Source organism: Ictalurus furcatus, chromosome 18 (genome assembly GCF_023375685.1).
Source record: "Ictalurus furcatus strain D&B chromosome 18, Billie_1.0, whole genome shotgun sequence".
In the NCBI taxonomy this organism is placed as follows: Eukaryota; Metazoa; Chordata; class Actinopteri; order Siluriformes; family Ictaluridae; genus Ictalurus; species Ictalurus furcatus.
This window is the reverse complement of record NC_071272.1, coordinates 6,507,501-6,524,987: the sequence shown is the minus strand read 5'-3', so window position 1 is coordinate 6,524,987 and position 17,487 is coordinate 6,507,501. Positions and strand designations below refer to the sequence as shown.

General features: G+C 40.0%; 1 protein-coding gene across 4 annotated transcripts in view; it reads right to left on the bottom strand.

Annotated features, from left to right (window-relative positions):
- LOC128622562 (zinc finger and BTB domain-containing protein 7C) overlaps window positions 1-17,487 on the bottom strand; it is a 24,408-nt gene continuing 6,921 nt past the window's right edge. The window contains exons 1-3 of one of the 4 annotated variants that reach the window (XM_053649177.1): window positions 10,452-10,997; window positions 3,143-4,481; window positions 1-2,133 (exon numbers count right to left, since the gene is read on the bottom strand). In XM_053649177.1, the coding sequence (XP_053505152.1) occupies window positions 1,563-2,133; window positions 3,143-4,467 (1,896 nt within the window). In that variant the 5' untranslated portion in view covers window positions 4,468-4,481; window positions 10,452-10,997 and the 3' untranslated portion in view covers window positions 1-1,562. Of the gene's footprint in view, window positions 2,134-3,142; window positions 4,926-9,811; window positions 9,845-10,451; window positions 10,998-17,487 lie in introns of those variants that run through there. The other 3 variants (XM_053649178.1, XM_053649176.1, XM_053649175.1) reach the window with 3 other exon arrangements.

Below are 17,487 nucleotides of genomic sequence, written 5' to 3'. Positions count from 1 at the left end.
TTCACAGTGCACAAACTCAGATTTAGATGAAAATGGTTACAGCTTTGTTATAAAGGTTATGAAAGTTGACTTTACTTTGCTGTACTTTCACAGAGGAAGTGAGAAAATGAGAGGTTGTTTTTTTTAAGTGACTTCTTTCCACTTCAAATCTATTAAATCGAGATCATTAATGAAGTAAACATCACGTAAGCACGCTTTCTGTTGTTTAAAAAAGAAAAACGCCATTTTTTTTTTGTACAGACAAACAAGGACACGAACATTTTAGTGTCTTTATAAAAACATCTTAGCAAAATATAGCCAAGGCCTATTTAAATATGCATAAATAGCTTGAAAATATTTTCTCCATAGCAATTCAAAACACAGTTGACGTACAATAGTCATTTAGCTAAAAAGAGGAACGATAATATCAAAATGATGGACACAGTCCCTGTTTGAATTTTTGTACATGACAAGCACCTGCAAGACACTTTCAAACCAGCAACTTATAGCTAGATAAAAAAGAAAAAGAAAGAAAAAGACTAAACAACTTTTTAGTTAAGCCATTTAAGAGATTTAAAGTGATTTTTAAAATGTGATTTTAAAAAAAAAGACTTTCAAGTTTGTTCTCATACAACACATCTTTGGGTGTTTTCAATGTTCAAAAGTCTAAATACTTTACAACAATTAGCAACTTCACCGTAAGATTATATAAAACATGATATAAAATATGTACAATAGTGCATACGAAGCGTTGGACACTAATCAAGGGTAAACTAGATATGCCTGAAAGTAAATCCAAATAAAAAGCATATGATTTATTTATTTTTTTGCACTGGTTGTCATGATAAAAATTAATGTAGACTTTTTTTTAACGTGTAAAATGCAATTATCCATCATATTGAAGTACTGTAATGCTATGAATGTATCAGTTTTATCATGAAAACCTTGACTGTTTCCTGTTTGTTTTTGTGTGGGGGTTTTTGGTGTTAATTTGTGATAAAAAAAAATTCTAACAGCTAAACATTTATTCACGTAATATTTGCATAGTGGTATATGTAATCCTAGCTAGAGTAGATGACAGTTACTTTCCAGATGCACTGATAAGCCTGTAGCTTATTTCTGACAGAGGTTATGGAAGTTATTTGTCCCTTTAGATACCTGACTTACCTGTGAAACTTTGGAATGGAAAACAAAATGAATTGCACTTAACAGTCTGTGGGTAGGTTTTAGTCCCACTTTAATTTACCCTTGTTAGCAAATACTGTACAGAAGCATAAAACAACCAGAAGAATCATAAATACAAATACATATCCAAGATTTTAACAGTTATTTTGATCCTTTTAAAATCCCTGGCCTCACATTAGAAAGCTGACGATTAAACAACAACAACAAAAAAGACATCAGTTAAAATCAGCAATTTGCCAATATGATTTGAAAAAAATCTCAGAAATTCTGAAAAGCATTTTCTGCTCGAGTGCACACCCATTGCAGGGAAAGTCTCAGACTTGAGCTTGTCTGTTCATCTCAGTCACATTAAGGAAAAAAAACCAAAGAGTTGTGCGTGACCGAATAATTCTGAGCGGTCAGTTTGCGGCTTCAGGAACGGGTGGCGCTCGCTCCAGTCTCACGGTCCAGGGATCAGGGGTCGGGGGGTAAAAGGCTGGGTGCGGTAGAACGTCCTCCCTTGCCAGGGCAAAAGCAAACACCCCCCTCTTCCTGTCCACATCCTCTGAGATGAGCTTCCTGTCGGTCAGATTCTCTCTGCTGCTGCCACCGTCTAAATTCTGCCGTCTTTCGGGCAGTTGACTGGGCACCGGTGCTCCAAGGGATGGCAAACGCAACGTTTGGTCTCCTTGTAGTGGGTGGGCATCTGGAGTGTAGAAGAAGCCGGACGAGGAGCGCCAGGCGGAGGAGGGTTTGCGCCCCCGGCGAGGGCGTGACACTCGGCAGCTCTGACGCTTGATGTGGCGGTGCAGGTGGTCAGAGCGGGTGAAGCTTTTGTAGCAGTGCTCGCACTGGTAGGGCCGCACGCCTGTATGGATACGCAGATGGTTCTTAAGGTCATAGTTGTGCACAAATTTGGAGTTGCAATGCAGGCACATATAGGGTCGCTCGCCTGTGTGCTTGCGCATGTGGATCTTTAGCTTGTCTTGCCTGAGAGATAAAGAAAGGAAAAAAAATTGATGGGGTGGGCTTTAGGGTTTCGACAGTTAAAGATCGTGCAGCTTTATGCAGTTTTCAGGCCCAAAAAAAAAGAAAAATCCCCTTTAAACCTCAAGAACTATTAAAGCCAAAAGCAACTACCCATACACATGCACGCTTGTGCATGCATGTGAAACTTGCCCTACATAGGTGAAAAAAGGATGGACATGCCAGTGGGTTTTTAGGATTTGTCTTTTGTCTTCTTGTGGTACAATAAACTCATATCAACATACCGGTTTTGTTCTCTTAAGTGTTTCTTGGTCGAAACTTTTCTCCTCTAGCTTTCTGTTCAGTGGTACAGTGTGTGCTAGTTAAGAAGTGAAATCTAGGTTGTATTTTATTACAGTATGGAAACCACTGTGAAGCTCTGACGGAGGCTGACCACAAAATTGCACAAACTGTTTCACAAATGCATTTGCATGACTGGGGTGATGCTCTATGACAGGCACTTGATGCTTTTGCAACTTCTTTTTATGTGACTGATTTTGTCTGGCCTAGTCAACTCCCCAACTTTCCTGTTATTCATGCCACTTCAATGTTGTTATGTTTTATGACTGTGCGACCTTCAAACGGCTTTTTGAAATCTTTGATGTACAACTAGTAAGCGTGTTTTAAATGTTGTCCAGAAAAACACCTTGAAAGACTTAAGCTGAGGAAACTAAATCTTCCAGTCTTCCAGTTGTGCTGACTTGGCAGGTGGATTGTTTCGTTAGCCAACTGATAACCTTCTGTTCATCATGATTTAAAAGGCTAATATGGTCTCAGGTCAGCAGGTATGACCAGCACCTCAACTTTCACACCTAAACAGTGTGGATCTCACCCCCCTGCCAAGTGTGTGTTCTCAAGACTTGCTCTCAGTGCCCCCCTGGAGGAGGCCTTTGGCACACCGGCTCTAAAGTGCACCCACCTGGGTTCTATCTGGGTTAGACTGAATGTATGCTATGCCCAGTCTCTGTCTTACCTTGTGAAGCGGACCTCGCAGATGGTACACATGTAGGGCTTCTCGCCTGTGTGCGTCCTCATGTGCCGAGGTAGTTTGCCTGCACCCTGGATGACCTTGTTGCAGATGGGACACTGCTGTGATGCTTTGGGCTTCAGCTTCCGCTCTTCCTCTAGCTGCCACGGTGGAAACAGCGACCCTAGGTGGGATGCTGAGAGGAATGTCAAGTAGTTTCGCAGGTCTGCTTCATCCTTAATCTGGCCCAGAGAGGGTTCAGGAGCCGCACCGACACTTGGGCCCACAAAGTCTTTGAGGAATTCTCTGTGGAGCACAGCACTGGGGAGCTCATCCTTGATTTCCTCTTTGATGACTTCTTTCTTGATGGCGAGATCCAAGGGTCCGTTGTCCAGTGAAGCTGTTGGGTAAGGGTGAGGCGGGCACTGGCGATCAAGGAGTTGTGGGAAGCCTGGAAACTCTGTAGCCCAAATTGGAGGATAGAATCCTGGAAGAAGAGTGGTGAAGCCTGACCCTCTCTCTAGTCCTGGCATCTTTGGGTACAGTCCTTCCTGCAGCAGGGACTCGATGGAAAAGTCTTTCAGTGCTCTGCCTTCCAGTCCTTCTTGCTCTGTGGGTTTTTCCGGAGTACGTGATTGGCATCTCTGAGAGTTTGGCAAGTCTCTTTCTGAGTGTACCTTCTGTTGTGAGCTGCATGCGGGACTGTCTGCTCCTCGTTCTCTGCCAGTGATTCGGTTCTCCTGGTTTTCAGAAGCATCTGCGTGAAGAGATCTTTCACTGACATTGTCCTCGTCACGTTCCTCAACCTCACCATCTTTCGAGTCATCCTCTACCTCTTCTGCCATTTCCTCTTCTTCCTCCTCTTCCTCCTCTTCCTCATCTTCCTCATCCTCCTCTTCATCTCCTTCTCTGCCACCTGTACCTCCCCCTCCTCCGGTGTCCAAGATCTCCAAGCATACATTAATAATGCACGGGATCTCCAATAGCCGTGCCGCACCCAGGATCTCCTTCACATTGGAGGACGTCACCGTCAGTGTCGATGTGTACGCAAACTCCAAAATGGCCGTCAGTGACTCGGGTGCTACAAAGTCCAGCTCGTAAATACCGTGATGGCTGGGGTCGCCATCGCCTGTGGCCACGGTGAAGAGTTTTTTGAAGTACTGACTGCATGCAGCCAGCACAGAGCGGTGTGTGCGGTACTCCTGGTCCTTCACCACTAGGACCACATCACAGAGGAAGCCATCACGCCGCTGTTCGTTCAGACTGCACAGGATGTCGCTGCTGTGATTCGGGAAGGGGATCCCAATGAGGTCCTCCTCACTGCGTGCCATAGTTTTATAGGAATCTGCAGAAACAAAAGGAAGAAGGAAAGAAAGTAGAAAAAGGGAAGAGAACGTTACATATACATAGACACCAGCTGAAGTATATGTGCGTGACAGAAGATGATTGAGTAGCTCCTTTAGAGGATGCTTGAATGTCATTTTTGGAGATGTATAATGAATCCATCAAGCAAGACTTGGCAGCCTCCCCACCCATTTCAGCTCGCTACAGCCGTCTCTTCCTTATCTTCTTCTTTTGGGTTTTCATGATGACTGAAGCAAGATATACCAAAATTTTTTTTTTTTTTTCTCTCTCTCTCTCTCTCTCTCAAACACACACACACACACACACACACACACACACACTGTCTATGTGACATTTGGAAACAAAACACAGGAAGGCAAAGGGGGTCAGACTCTAGTTTCTAGACTAAAAGGAAAGAAGTTTGGAGGGCAAGATGGCTTTTACATCCAGCACCTCCCCCTCGACTGTTTTAAAATTCTTTAGCTTCTTTTTTAATACCTGTAAATTGGTCATGTCAACTACTTAGAATTACAAAAATTATACTATAATCCAAACGTTCCATAGAGATCACATCAAGAGTCACTACGAGGAGTCATACGTTCAGCAGGTTTCAGCACACGGGTGAACGGCAGCTGAATTGTACCTGTGGATTCCCTAAAATGTTTACGCTGCCTTTTACACAGAGACGTTTGGCACCATCGCCCTTCATTCACAGCTATGAATAGAGCATAATCTCAGTGCTTGTACTCCGCGTGGTCAGTGCAGACATTTAGATGGATGCTTTGAGATTCCCAAATCCAAACCAGCCTTGTTGACTGACTTTAAATTAAATGAGCAGTTTTTTTTTTTTTTTGCCGGCATCCACAGGCCAACCTCTTTCTTTCTGTTCATTTTGAATCTGTTTGTTCACGATCACATCCGAGCCCTTACCAATCAAGTATTGAACATTTCTTGCACAGTTGCTAGGAGACAGTTGCTATAATTACCAGTTTATTAGACATATAGTCTAATAAAGAAGAAACAACATGTCTTTAAATAAGGAGAAGTGCTTACTGAACATGATGAGCGGGTCTGAGAGGGGGCGGGGATGCCATTTACAGAGAGGGAAGAAACGCTGCATGGCAATGAAACAAAGAACAGTATACGTCTCAGTCCATATTCTGTGCCGAGGGTTCTCAAACTTATTGCAACTGGCGACACCATTAACTACAAAATACATTCAATAGATTTATATTATGAACCTAATCCAACTATTCAAATATTAGGCTTATTATTTAAATGTGTAGAATATTCCTCTGGCTGTTTATTTGAGCCAGAGAGAAAGTTATTTGTGAGCTTTACATTCACATAACTGATTAATTATCTCTATAAATCATCTTTATACATGGGCATAAATACTATCTATAGGCCGACTTGTTTTTGAAGTATTGATATTTGGATTAAACTGATTCGATTCAATAGATCAGTCGAATCGGCAAATAACTATAAGAACTCAATAAATAATAGAATAATAATTATGTTTTATAATAGTGGGTTGTGATTTCCACTAATATAATAAAAAATACAACAAAAAAAAAAAATGGCTAAGCTTCATGGCTATGCTTCACAGACCCTTGGAGCTGCCCAGATAACCCCAGTTTGAGAACCACTCGTCATCAGTCAGTATGATGTATAGCACTCTTGGGTATACGCAGTAATTAAGAAAACATTTGTGTATTTATTGACGTTTTATAACGTGCCCTTGACTTGTTTCTACCTCAGACACCGTCTAGAGGTGGGGCAACAAGAAGGTTCCTTCACAGAAGAACCTTTATGTCAAGTCTTCGTGTGCACTTGGCATTTTAGAGATGTATTAAAAGTGCACTTGTACTGTTTAAACGTGATAGTGCAACACAGAAGGAGAGAGAAGGAGGGGGTCCGATGTCCCCAGAAGTTCCCTGACAGGTTACGTACCAAATAAAAAAGAAGAAGAAGAAAAGTAAAAAGACGGTGCCCCTCCCTGGAAAATCCAGCCAAGTCAAACAGGCATTTAGAGCTAAAAACAACAGTCGATCCCACCCACTCTGGGAACACGTGCAACTTCTGTAGCTGCCTAACTCTGTGCTCTACCCCTCCCCTGTCCTCACAGATACACTCCCATAATTATAGAGTGTGTGTGTGTGTGTATGTATGTGTGTGTGTGTGTGTGTGTAGGATAGGAGCAGGATGTGACACATGCTCAGAGCGGGAAGGAGGGCACTGCTTTCCCACTGTAACGTCCTACATGGCTAGTCACAAGTACACACACACACACACACACACACACACACACACACACACACACACACACACACACACACACACACACACACACACACACAGCAGTGCCACTGAGTAACTGCTTGAACTCTTCAGACCTGAACAATCTCTCAGAAAAGATATTTCTGCCTGTGCCGTGAAGCGATTTGGATGAGTTTCTTAAAAGCTTTCATGTACAATGAAGTTAATGTGTTATCACGGATGCTGCAGTAGATTTTTAATTAAAAACCAAACAAAACAACAACGAAAAACCTAGTAATAACAAATAAGATAACACTATAGCATAAGCATTACCCAGAATCTGATTTAACAGACTTAACAGTGGTAGAAAATGAACTTGTACGGCAGACGCTTTATATAACCTGTAAACAATAATAAACATGCTGTTATTTAGTTTAGGAAAATCTATAATCATTGAAACGGTGAAGATTTCCATAACGAGATGTATATTTGACGTTTATGGAATGAGTCTCCGGTGTCAGTGTGTTGTAATGAGCAATAAGTTTTCTGCTAAGTCTTCAGGACAGAGGATCTCTGTAACATGTCTTATATTAAGAGAAGCGGGTGAGGGGACGACTAACGTTTCTCGTTCATTCATTATTAACGTAAAAATTGTAACCGTTGGCAAATTGCCATGTTGCCGCATCACACCACTACATCATGGATTATTCTCTTATAACAGCACACCCCAAGATGTTTTATTCCTTACATAAACGGTATATCAGTGTCATCCTTACAAACCAAACAGTCATCTTCTTTGATTCATTGCTATATGATGAGGTTAGCGGTACTGGTATGTATATTATATGTACGAGCACGTATGTGAGTGTGTGAGCTTTTCGTCTTTATGCATCATTTAGTTTCACTTTAAGTTGAGCTTAAGCACATTTTCTTTTGAGGTTTTGGTTTTGATTGTACAATTGGATTTCTATGAGATATGAAAAAGCTCTAGTTCTAATTCTGGAAGGATAAAACACCAAGCTTTAGTGTTTACCTCAGAAACCTAAATGTCACTTAATTGAGTAAAAACAAAAGTAACTTTGATCTTTAAAATAACACAGACTCTCCGTTACTGCTTTACTTATTGAGGACAAGGCTCACACTTTGTTGTTTGAGGTTTGAGTCACTCAGTAAACACTTATTTTTCCTCTATTGTTGGTGAATTATATATATATATATATATATATATATATATATATATATATATATATATATATATATATATATATGCACACACATAGATACTGTAATAGATATGAGGTGAAACGTCGTTCATCAGCTAGGAATAAAGTTAAGACAAAACTTTGAGAAAAGTTAAAACAGTTCACATCTCTCAGACATATTTCATCATATCTCATGGAGCCGGGGACACAGAGGTGTCAACAGAGAAGAGCAGGAGAGAGACAGTGTTACAGACAGACATGGAAGATAGACAGAAAGAGAGAGAGAGAGAGAGAGAGAGAGAGAGAGGTTAGGAAGGAGCTGTATGTGAGGAATAGGTGGTGGTAAATTGGCTCAATCCAGTGCTGGGTTAGTGGGTCCTAAGGGAGATCATTTGAGGGCCTTTCCAAAGGCTGAGCTGGAGGGCGACCTGTAGGTTCAGGCTGTTAGCCGTTAGCACAGCCACTTATTTAACCTGTTTACACACACCGGCGCTCGTCGCGTCTTAGCAATGGCCCTGCAATAATTGAACAGATGGTTCTGAATTTGGATTTTCGGTGATGTGTCTCTCAGCCAGAGGAGACGGAAGCGCTGCGGTAATGACAGGTGTGACACGAGTAATGAGCGCCTCCGTCACGGTTCAGGATCAGCAGATGAATTTAAACTGGCCTCGTTTGGGGAAACTCTAGCTACGAACTTTGGGGGAAATGTATCGGTCATATTCTCAGCGGCGTGTCTCTCACTACAAATTGGGGTCGTGATGATTTTATGAATTGGTTATAAGGGTTACGATCTTGTATACACTCTGTGTTTGTGTAGTTTTACAGTGTTTATTTGGCTGGTGATAATTTCACACACTTGGACTCGCTCGGGCGTAACGAGGGCGCAGTAAAGTGTGGGATTCGTCTTTTTAGGTCTCGTCTTTCTATTCTGGCCTGTTTATGGTGAGGCCCATAGCCCGTTCGACATGTTCTAACAGCCAGTAATGAAGTACAAAGCCAAACACTGTGATTTCTATAACAATGCTGCCTTCGGCCATTTTGGAGTTTTTCACTCATAATTATGAATTCTTTGTTATGAACTGTAAAAATACTAATTGGATCATTCTACAAAGATGTAACCCTAAGGTTTTGGCCTAATCGCTGACCGATAACAATTTAGTTATATTTAGAAATATAAAGATTTTAAACAGACTGTCCTTTCTGGCTCCATGACATGTAAGAATCTTTCTGTGGAAGTCAGAATTATTTCTGAAGGCCTGAAGACCCCACTTAGATTCATATATATATATATATATATATATATATATATATATATATATATATAATTGAAGAAATGTTCATGTACACATTTTAAGGTTGGGAACTTCTGAGAGTTTGTGAAGGCAGCATAAGAGACTGTCCATGATTGTTAACATAATAAATCACTATGGATACATAGTCATTATTAATTACTAAATGAATATATAAAAGTATATATCAGCATATTATTGAGTAATTCCTCTGAATTATTCTGTAACTAGATCGAAACTAATAAAAGAAAGTGTGTAGTTATAAAAGTGCAAGTTTAAGGGGTTTGATAATGGTTGTCAATAAGGTAATGACATTATCTTAATCACATTTAATGTCCAACTAATGATTTTTTTTTTTTTTTTTACCAGCTAAAACGCCCCCAAAATTGTCCTGATCTAATAAGTGTCATGAACACACCTTCATTATGACAGACATGGTTATAAAACACACAGATACTAATACACCCTGATGCCGGGTCATGTCTGCTCTAATCCTCGTGCTGTGTAAGTACACAGAGCAGAAGTGCACAAACACCATCATCAAAGGCGTGACGCGCTGTCGTACAAACAATAATTTACACCTGTTATCCGTCTCCTCGGTGAAGCACACTCCGTCCTGCCCTCTGCCCTTCTCAATCGACCGGTTTGTCTCCTAAAGTTGTGAGTTCAGCTCGACGACAAAATAGTGCAGCACAATTAGAGCACCAGGCCTCGTTTCAGTTCCAAGACTTGTTCTTGATGTGCAAGCATTTTAGTGTGTGCGTGTGTGTGTGTGAGTGTGTGAGAGACAATTTGATGAGTCCTTTTTTTCTTCAGAATATCAGTAGTCTATAGAAGTAGGACGTGGTTAAGGGAAAGCACCTTTGACAAGTTAGTGACACGGTGTCAAGCTCGAATCAGCGAACTGGATCCATCACATGTTTGACCCTTTGCACGGAAGCACAAAGCTTTGCACTTTTTTTTTCTTTGCAGATGGGAGGTTGCAACCCAAATAATTACATGAGTCATCAAATTACCGTGTCGCACCGATGCTCTATTGTCACTGTTCCGGGCTACACCTGATTCATACACACACGCTCGAAGGCAATACAGGTGTTCGAAAGAAAAGAAACACGGATTACTTTTTCAAGAGATACGTTCAAAGACAGGAGCGCAAAACGGAACAGAAGGCGAAGTTTCAAACAAACAAACAAACAAACAAAAAGAACAAAACACACTCACCCTGAGCCTCCTCTGGAATGTGTGTGACTTATCCTGAGACTATGGAGTGATGTTCGTCTCTCTGTCTCTTTCTCTCTCTCTCTGTGTGTCTGTCTCATCTCCTGTCTTTTACGCCGCTCTCCCTGTCCATTCTCACTCATCCGCTCATCTTCCCTCCATTCACAAAAAAAAACATCCAACAGTGGCAGAAACAACGTCTCTCTCTCTCTCTCTCTCTCTCTTTCTCTTGCGCGCAGGCACACACATGCACACTCACATGCACACACACACACACACTCAGTCACTCACGCGTGCGTGGTACTGAGAGCAAGTGGATGAGTGCGAGAGAGAAGAGAAGAGAACACAAGAGAAGAGAAGAGGTGGACCCCACTGTACAGCAGAAAGAGAGAGAGAGAGAGAGAGGGAGAGAGAGAGGGAGGGAGAGAGGACTAGTGCAGGGGCAGTGTGTGATGTAGAGATGCAGCACCAGTCGTTTTTATAGCTGGGTGGGTAGCACAGAGATAATAATACCCCATCCACCTCCACAACACAAGTTAGGCCCGGTGTGTAATAAGGCCGTGGTGCAGACACCCTCTGATTTGGGGTCGGCCTAAATGAATTTTTAGTTTCCTTACAGCAGATTTGCAGCGACTGACCGAGGAACCGACGACAGCACTGGGAGGTTCAGGAGAGAGAGAGAGAGAGAGAGAGGAGAATGAACGAGTCTGAAGTGCCAACATTATTTGTGCATGTGCAGCACAGTCGGAGCAGAGGGAGTGAACGTTCCTGCTCCCGAGGGAATCACCATACACTATATAAGGAATAAAACACGACAAGTCTTGTCGTTCTAGGAAAAATAACCAAAGACAAGGTGGTGTGATGAGGCCTGACTCTGTAGCGTCTGATTCCTCATACCACAGCAATTTAGCAAGGGTTACTTGTTAATATTTTATTAATGAACAACGCATTTAGAGCTACATTTATTGTTACGGAAACAAGATACTAGCAGCTTCTCTCACCAGCATCTCTCTCATGAAGAAAAGACAAACTTTCTTAGACTTTCCCCTGACGGAAAACCTACCGAATGGTACGATGCACTGACACTGGAGACTCCTTACCGAACTTCTCCTTGCACAAAATCTCAGCGTATCAGCGAGGTTTTCTATAAATACCAACATCTGTTTTGGTGCAGCGTTCCAGAATACAGAACTGCTATCTGAGCTGCTGCTATAGAAAATCGCTCAACACCTTCTGACCAATCAGAATTGAGATTTCAACAGCGGTATAAAATATTTATTTTCATATCGCCGAAATATAAATTACGGCACTTGAGGTTGGCCAACATCTTTGTTAGCGAGCTCAAAAGTCTGAAAAGTCATTCCCTTTGACGTTCATTTGTTCATCTCCGGTAAACGTTGAAGGGTCAGGGTCACTGTGGATCTAGAGACTATCCTGGGAACGCTAAGCGTGAAGCGGGAATGCATCCCGGATAAGACGGCAATACATCGTAGGGCATGACACACACACACACACATTCATACACATGGGCAATTTAGTGCTGCCAGTTCATCTACCAGCATGATTTTAGGAGGTGGGAGGAAACCGGAGAACCCAAAGAAAACCCATATGGAAGAACATGCGAAACTCCACACCGGAAGTAAACTGATGTCAGGATCGAACTGGGCACCCTGGAGCTGAAGACTAAAGACTGAATTAGACTGAAAATGAAGTCCAACTCTGAGCAAAAACAACAATTTTAGAAGTTAAAAAAAATGGTTTATCATGATTGTAGGCCTGAATCATATATTTACGCTTTTTTTTTCCATTCTCACCTGGACGCAAACGAAAGCCACGTTCTCAGTCGTGCTTTAAAAACAGGAATAATAAAGTCATACTGCGGTGTCAATCATGCACCAGAGCTTTAAATAGCTCGGAGCCAGTGGAAAGTAATTACCCGAGTCACCCAGAAGATCTGAGTAAGAACTTGTCAGAACAGAAAACATTGTCTTAATGCTTTGAGAGATAAAAGAGACAGACAAAAAGAACGTGAGGGAGGAATGGAGTTGAGTGAATGAATGAATGAAGAGTTATTGATCTCTGCATTCGCAACGTACAAGTGTGGACGGAGACGTGAGCACACACTGCGACGCGAATGTTCACACTGCACTGATGCTCGCGTTACATCTTTCACACCTCTCGTACGTGACGGATAAGAGCGTCCTGTGGCTCATCTTTTACTTTTTTAAATTTTTTTTTACGTGTTTTTAAGATAAAAATATCGTGAATGCCAGTCCTCAAATTCAAACTCAAAGAATCGTAAATAAAGACACTTTGTGAACATTTTATCCCAGATGTAAGGGACACCGTTGGGCGAATAGATCACGTGATATTTGCTTACTGTAAACATAAGACCTTCAACTTTTCACCTACTGAACTTACAAGACCAATTTCACTGATAAAACCGCATCGTATTTCTTTTCTGAGGAGTTTTCTGTTTTTATTATTAAATCTGCAGTTAGTAAAATGAAGTCGACATTGTTATTAACCTCACGAAATGTACAAGAAATGTACTATAAGACATACAGAGAGACGGGTATCGTTTTAAACGGATTCGTTTCTGTAAAAACTAAGAAATCATTCTTAACATATAAACAGCAAATAGTGTTCTTTAGCATCATCAAAGCATAAGTAAACAAAACAAAAAAAAACAAACAGATCAAATAAATAAACCTGAGCTATAGGCATTAAATTATATTGGAAAAAAAAATCACCTTGATAATTATTTGCGATAAATAAATGCAAAGTAAAAAATAAATCAAATGTAATGGCAATTAAATTGTAAAAATAATGATTATTATTTCATACCTGCAAACATTGTAGTGTTTAAAAAAACAACCCACATTTAACACATTTAACATTGAATATACCTATATTACCATAATTTATTAATCAGAAATATATATATATATATATATATATATATATATATATATATATATATATATATATATATATATATATATATATGTACTTATGAAAGTGATATAGTTGGGCCTGGGACCTGAAAAAGCAACAATTTTAGGATAAAGACTGCAATTATATTTTTCTCCTGAGAAAGCCTACAGGCTGAGACCAGTGTCACGGCTTAGCATGCACCTTATCGAGAAGTTTTCTTCATAATATACAACAATGAGTGAACATTGTGAAATGTGACCTTGTTGTTGAAGGGCTTACACAGTTTTCTATGATATCTTTTCATCTACTGTCCTATTTTGTCGAGTTGTTAAAGCTCGCTGCTTATCTTCTCAGATTGAAGCACTGATGTTTTGTTGAACTCATCACTCTGTGCTTTAAAGGGCTCCTGACCTGGACAGGATTTCCTAAATGACATCAGCAGTCAGACTAGTTAGCAGTTTGTGAACTGTGCTCGATTACTTGTCCCATGTCACGTCATGTCTCACTGAGCAGTCAGAGATTTGGATGTGAGATAGATGATGAAATTGACTAATAAGGAAAAAGGGAGCGTGAAAAACAGGATGTGTATGTGTGTGTGTGTGTGTGTGTGTGTGTGTGTGTAAGTCAGAATTTTTTTTTAAAAAAGTCAATAAATAAATCATATTAAAAATGTGAGTAAGAAATTAAACGTTACGTGCAACATGAGATCGTTTGACAGGTTTTAAAAAAAACAAAAGTTTATTTAACATTAAAAAAAAATAAAAATTCAGACTGTTTATAGCCCAAGTCGAAAATCAAATCTTAGACAAAATTAGTGCAGGAAAATATCAGTGTTATAATTACTCATGTAGTGGGTTTGAATAATCACCTAATTTTACTGAAATGATGAGTGTGTAAAATTACAAGAAAAATGAAAAAACAGGTTGCTGGGTCCTAGGTGTCTAGGAAAAAAAGAAAGAAAGAAAGCAGCACTCGACATGTAATACGAGATTGTTCGACAGATTAAAAATTTTTTTACAAATATTTATTCATTTGTACTGTATTTATAGTGCAAGTCCAAATCCCAGAAAAAAAATCAGTGTAAGAAAATATAAATTCTTAGAATTATTTGTGATTTCATGTAATGCATGACGATGGTGTTTGTGTCAGAGAAAGCATCCACAATAAAAAGAAATATTATTGTTATTATTATTATTATTATTATTATTATTATTATTATTATTATCATCATAATGATTAAAAAATTCTGGTTGTTATCATAACATGCAATATGAGATTATTAATTTTAACAGGATTCCTGTTTAATGGATTTAGACATCTAAGTCAATCATCGAAAACTTTTCCGCTTGCGTTCAACATCTGCTTGTGTCTGGAAGAACGGACAGATGTGTATCTGTGGGAGAAGAATCTTTCTCCGCCAAGACCTCAGAAATGTTTTGACATTTTGTTCAAGCTCGAGTTTGACTTTTTTTCGTAAACACTCACAGCTAAATGCTTGTTACACAGACCAAGATTACAGTAATACTCACTGAAAATACACACACACACACACACACTGAGACACACTGTATGGCTCAGTCAGTTGTCATAGAAACCCAGGCCTCAGCAGGTAACTCTTCATTAGTTAGTGGACTCAGTGCTCGGAGAAAAAGCTTCTTATATTAGATGCAAGATGTCACCATTCTTCTCGCCTCATTATAAAGCCAAGCAGCTCGATACGCGTTTGTATTTCGTCCACTTTCATCATTTTTTCCCGCTTTTTCTAAATGAGTTCTTAATTAATTTCGTTAAAAGTTATTTACTGTATAATTAATAATTGATCAATACTGAAAAACCCCATTACCTGCTGTAGTAATATGTGTCATGTATAAGAAATGAGAGATTCAGGTGACCGATTTGACCGACTGAAGCCACTTTGTGTCCAGTTTTTATCTCATGAGAAAAGCTACGAACGCTAACTCCGCCTCTAACGCTAACTCCGCCTCTAACTCTAACTCTAACTCCGCCTCTAACTCTAACTCTAAACCCAACCTTTAACTCTTTTACTCCATGGTAATGATATTTATAATACAATCCCTGGAAAACACACTGATTCAGGGATTAAAACACTTGGGGGTGTGCTGTTATAGAAAAACGATCAGCCGTGCCAAGCGGAGTTACTTTTACCACTCCGAAATTGATTATTTTCCGATAACGTCATGTCCATTCCGCTTATACCGTAGCAATTTAGCAACGATTACCTTTTTAAACGTATTCAAGAACAATATGCTGAACATTTGATCTGATTATACTTCACGAAGCAAAAAAATAAATAAATATTTGACGTAAGGATATCCAGTAAAATATTGTTTTTAAAAGTTACATTTTTTAATTTTTTTTTAATAATTTTTAAAGGACATTACCTGGTAATTAAGAGTAAACAATGTGGCTATAAATCTAAATAATGACTGCACATTAATAACTACATTAGGAAAGATTTAGTAGTTTACTATGTCAGAGATTAGAGGAGATATAAAATAAGAAAAACATCTTCTGGCTGGGTTACAAGTGATTTTCATATATGTGTGTGTGTGCGTGTGTGTGTGTGTGTGTGTGTGTAGTCAGGAGGTCCAGGCTGAGTAAGTGTTGGACTTCTGCAGTACCTGTTTGTGATCACACTCAGTTCCTGTCATCACACACACACACACACACACACATACACACACATGCAGAGGAATGGAGGATGAGAGCGAGAGAGTTTTACCATGAAGTCTTTCATTTCTCTTCAGTTCAGCGATACTAGGAGGAGGGAAAACGTTCAGCAGATGTGAAGTAAACATGTGAAAAACCGCCGGCTGTGACTCGGGAAGTTGGACAGGGAGGACGGCAGAGGGTGGGAAAACTTGTGTCATCTCTGTCCGCCGCAGACAAACCCACCCACCACTCCCAGGGTTAGCTGGGTGGGAAAAACTTGTCCAAGGACAATACACACACACACACACACACACACACACACACACACACACACACACACACACACACACACATACACAAACTCCTCTTGTCTGGACAAGACATTTTTACACAGGGGTGTATAAATGTAACATACAGCTTAATATTTTCACACTATTACGTAGGGGTGGGTATTTCCCACACGCACGCACACACACACACACACACACACACACACAAGTATTACAACATGTGTAGCATTGTACATTAATTTCAGTATCAGTGAAAGAAAGTTTTCAGTCACAGGAAAGTCTTCAGGACGGAGGATTTGGTGCGTCCCAGTTTCTCAGTACCACGAAAAGGTGTTTTTTGTTGTTGTTGTTGTCTTATTCACTTCAAGAAAGAACGACTGAAGAAGGAACAACTGTTTATATCAGCTACACCATAAGAGATAACCCGAGCTAACTCGCTTCACAGACGTTCCACAACATTAAACGTATGTATAAATGCTTAAAGCAACCATTTTTAAAACTACGTTGTTTAATAATTCAGTCCCTCCAGGATTTTACGATCGTAGAAAGGAGCAAAAAATCAAGCAAACTCCGCAATATTCATCGGAGCTTGCAATCGTTCAAAATTACCACAAGATTTTGTGCAGATTCTGCCCAAAGCCCTCTTCGATTCACATGAGTACAGCTAAAAGTTCTCGTTTACCAACAAACATCACTGTGAAAGAGCGCACAAAATGATTTCGTGCGATTGCGATTTCGTCGATTCAAGTAGTTTTCCAGGAAAAAAAGCACAGAAAACTCTGCACATCTGCAAATTTTGCAAAAAGCTGCAGCAAAATCAAGCATTTTTGGTCACGACAATCCCAAATAAAACTGTGAACTCCTGTACGGACTGATAAATAAACTATCATTGTAATCGTTGGCAAGTTGCTGTAGTATAAGAGGAATAAAACACTTTGGGACATGCTGTTGTGGTACCGGTGACTCACGACGGCTATAACATCATGCTCCCAACTTTTATCCTATTAAATTATATTAAACTACCAAAACCCGAAGTACTGCATGTATCAGCCTTGTAACGACTAAAGTATTTAGCTATTAATTACTAGGTAGTTACATTGCTACCACACCGAGAACACCCAGCCAGTCCTACGAAACAT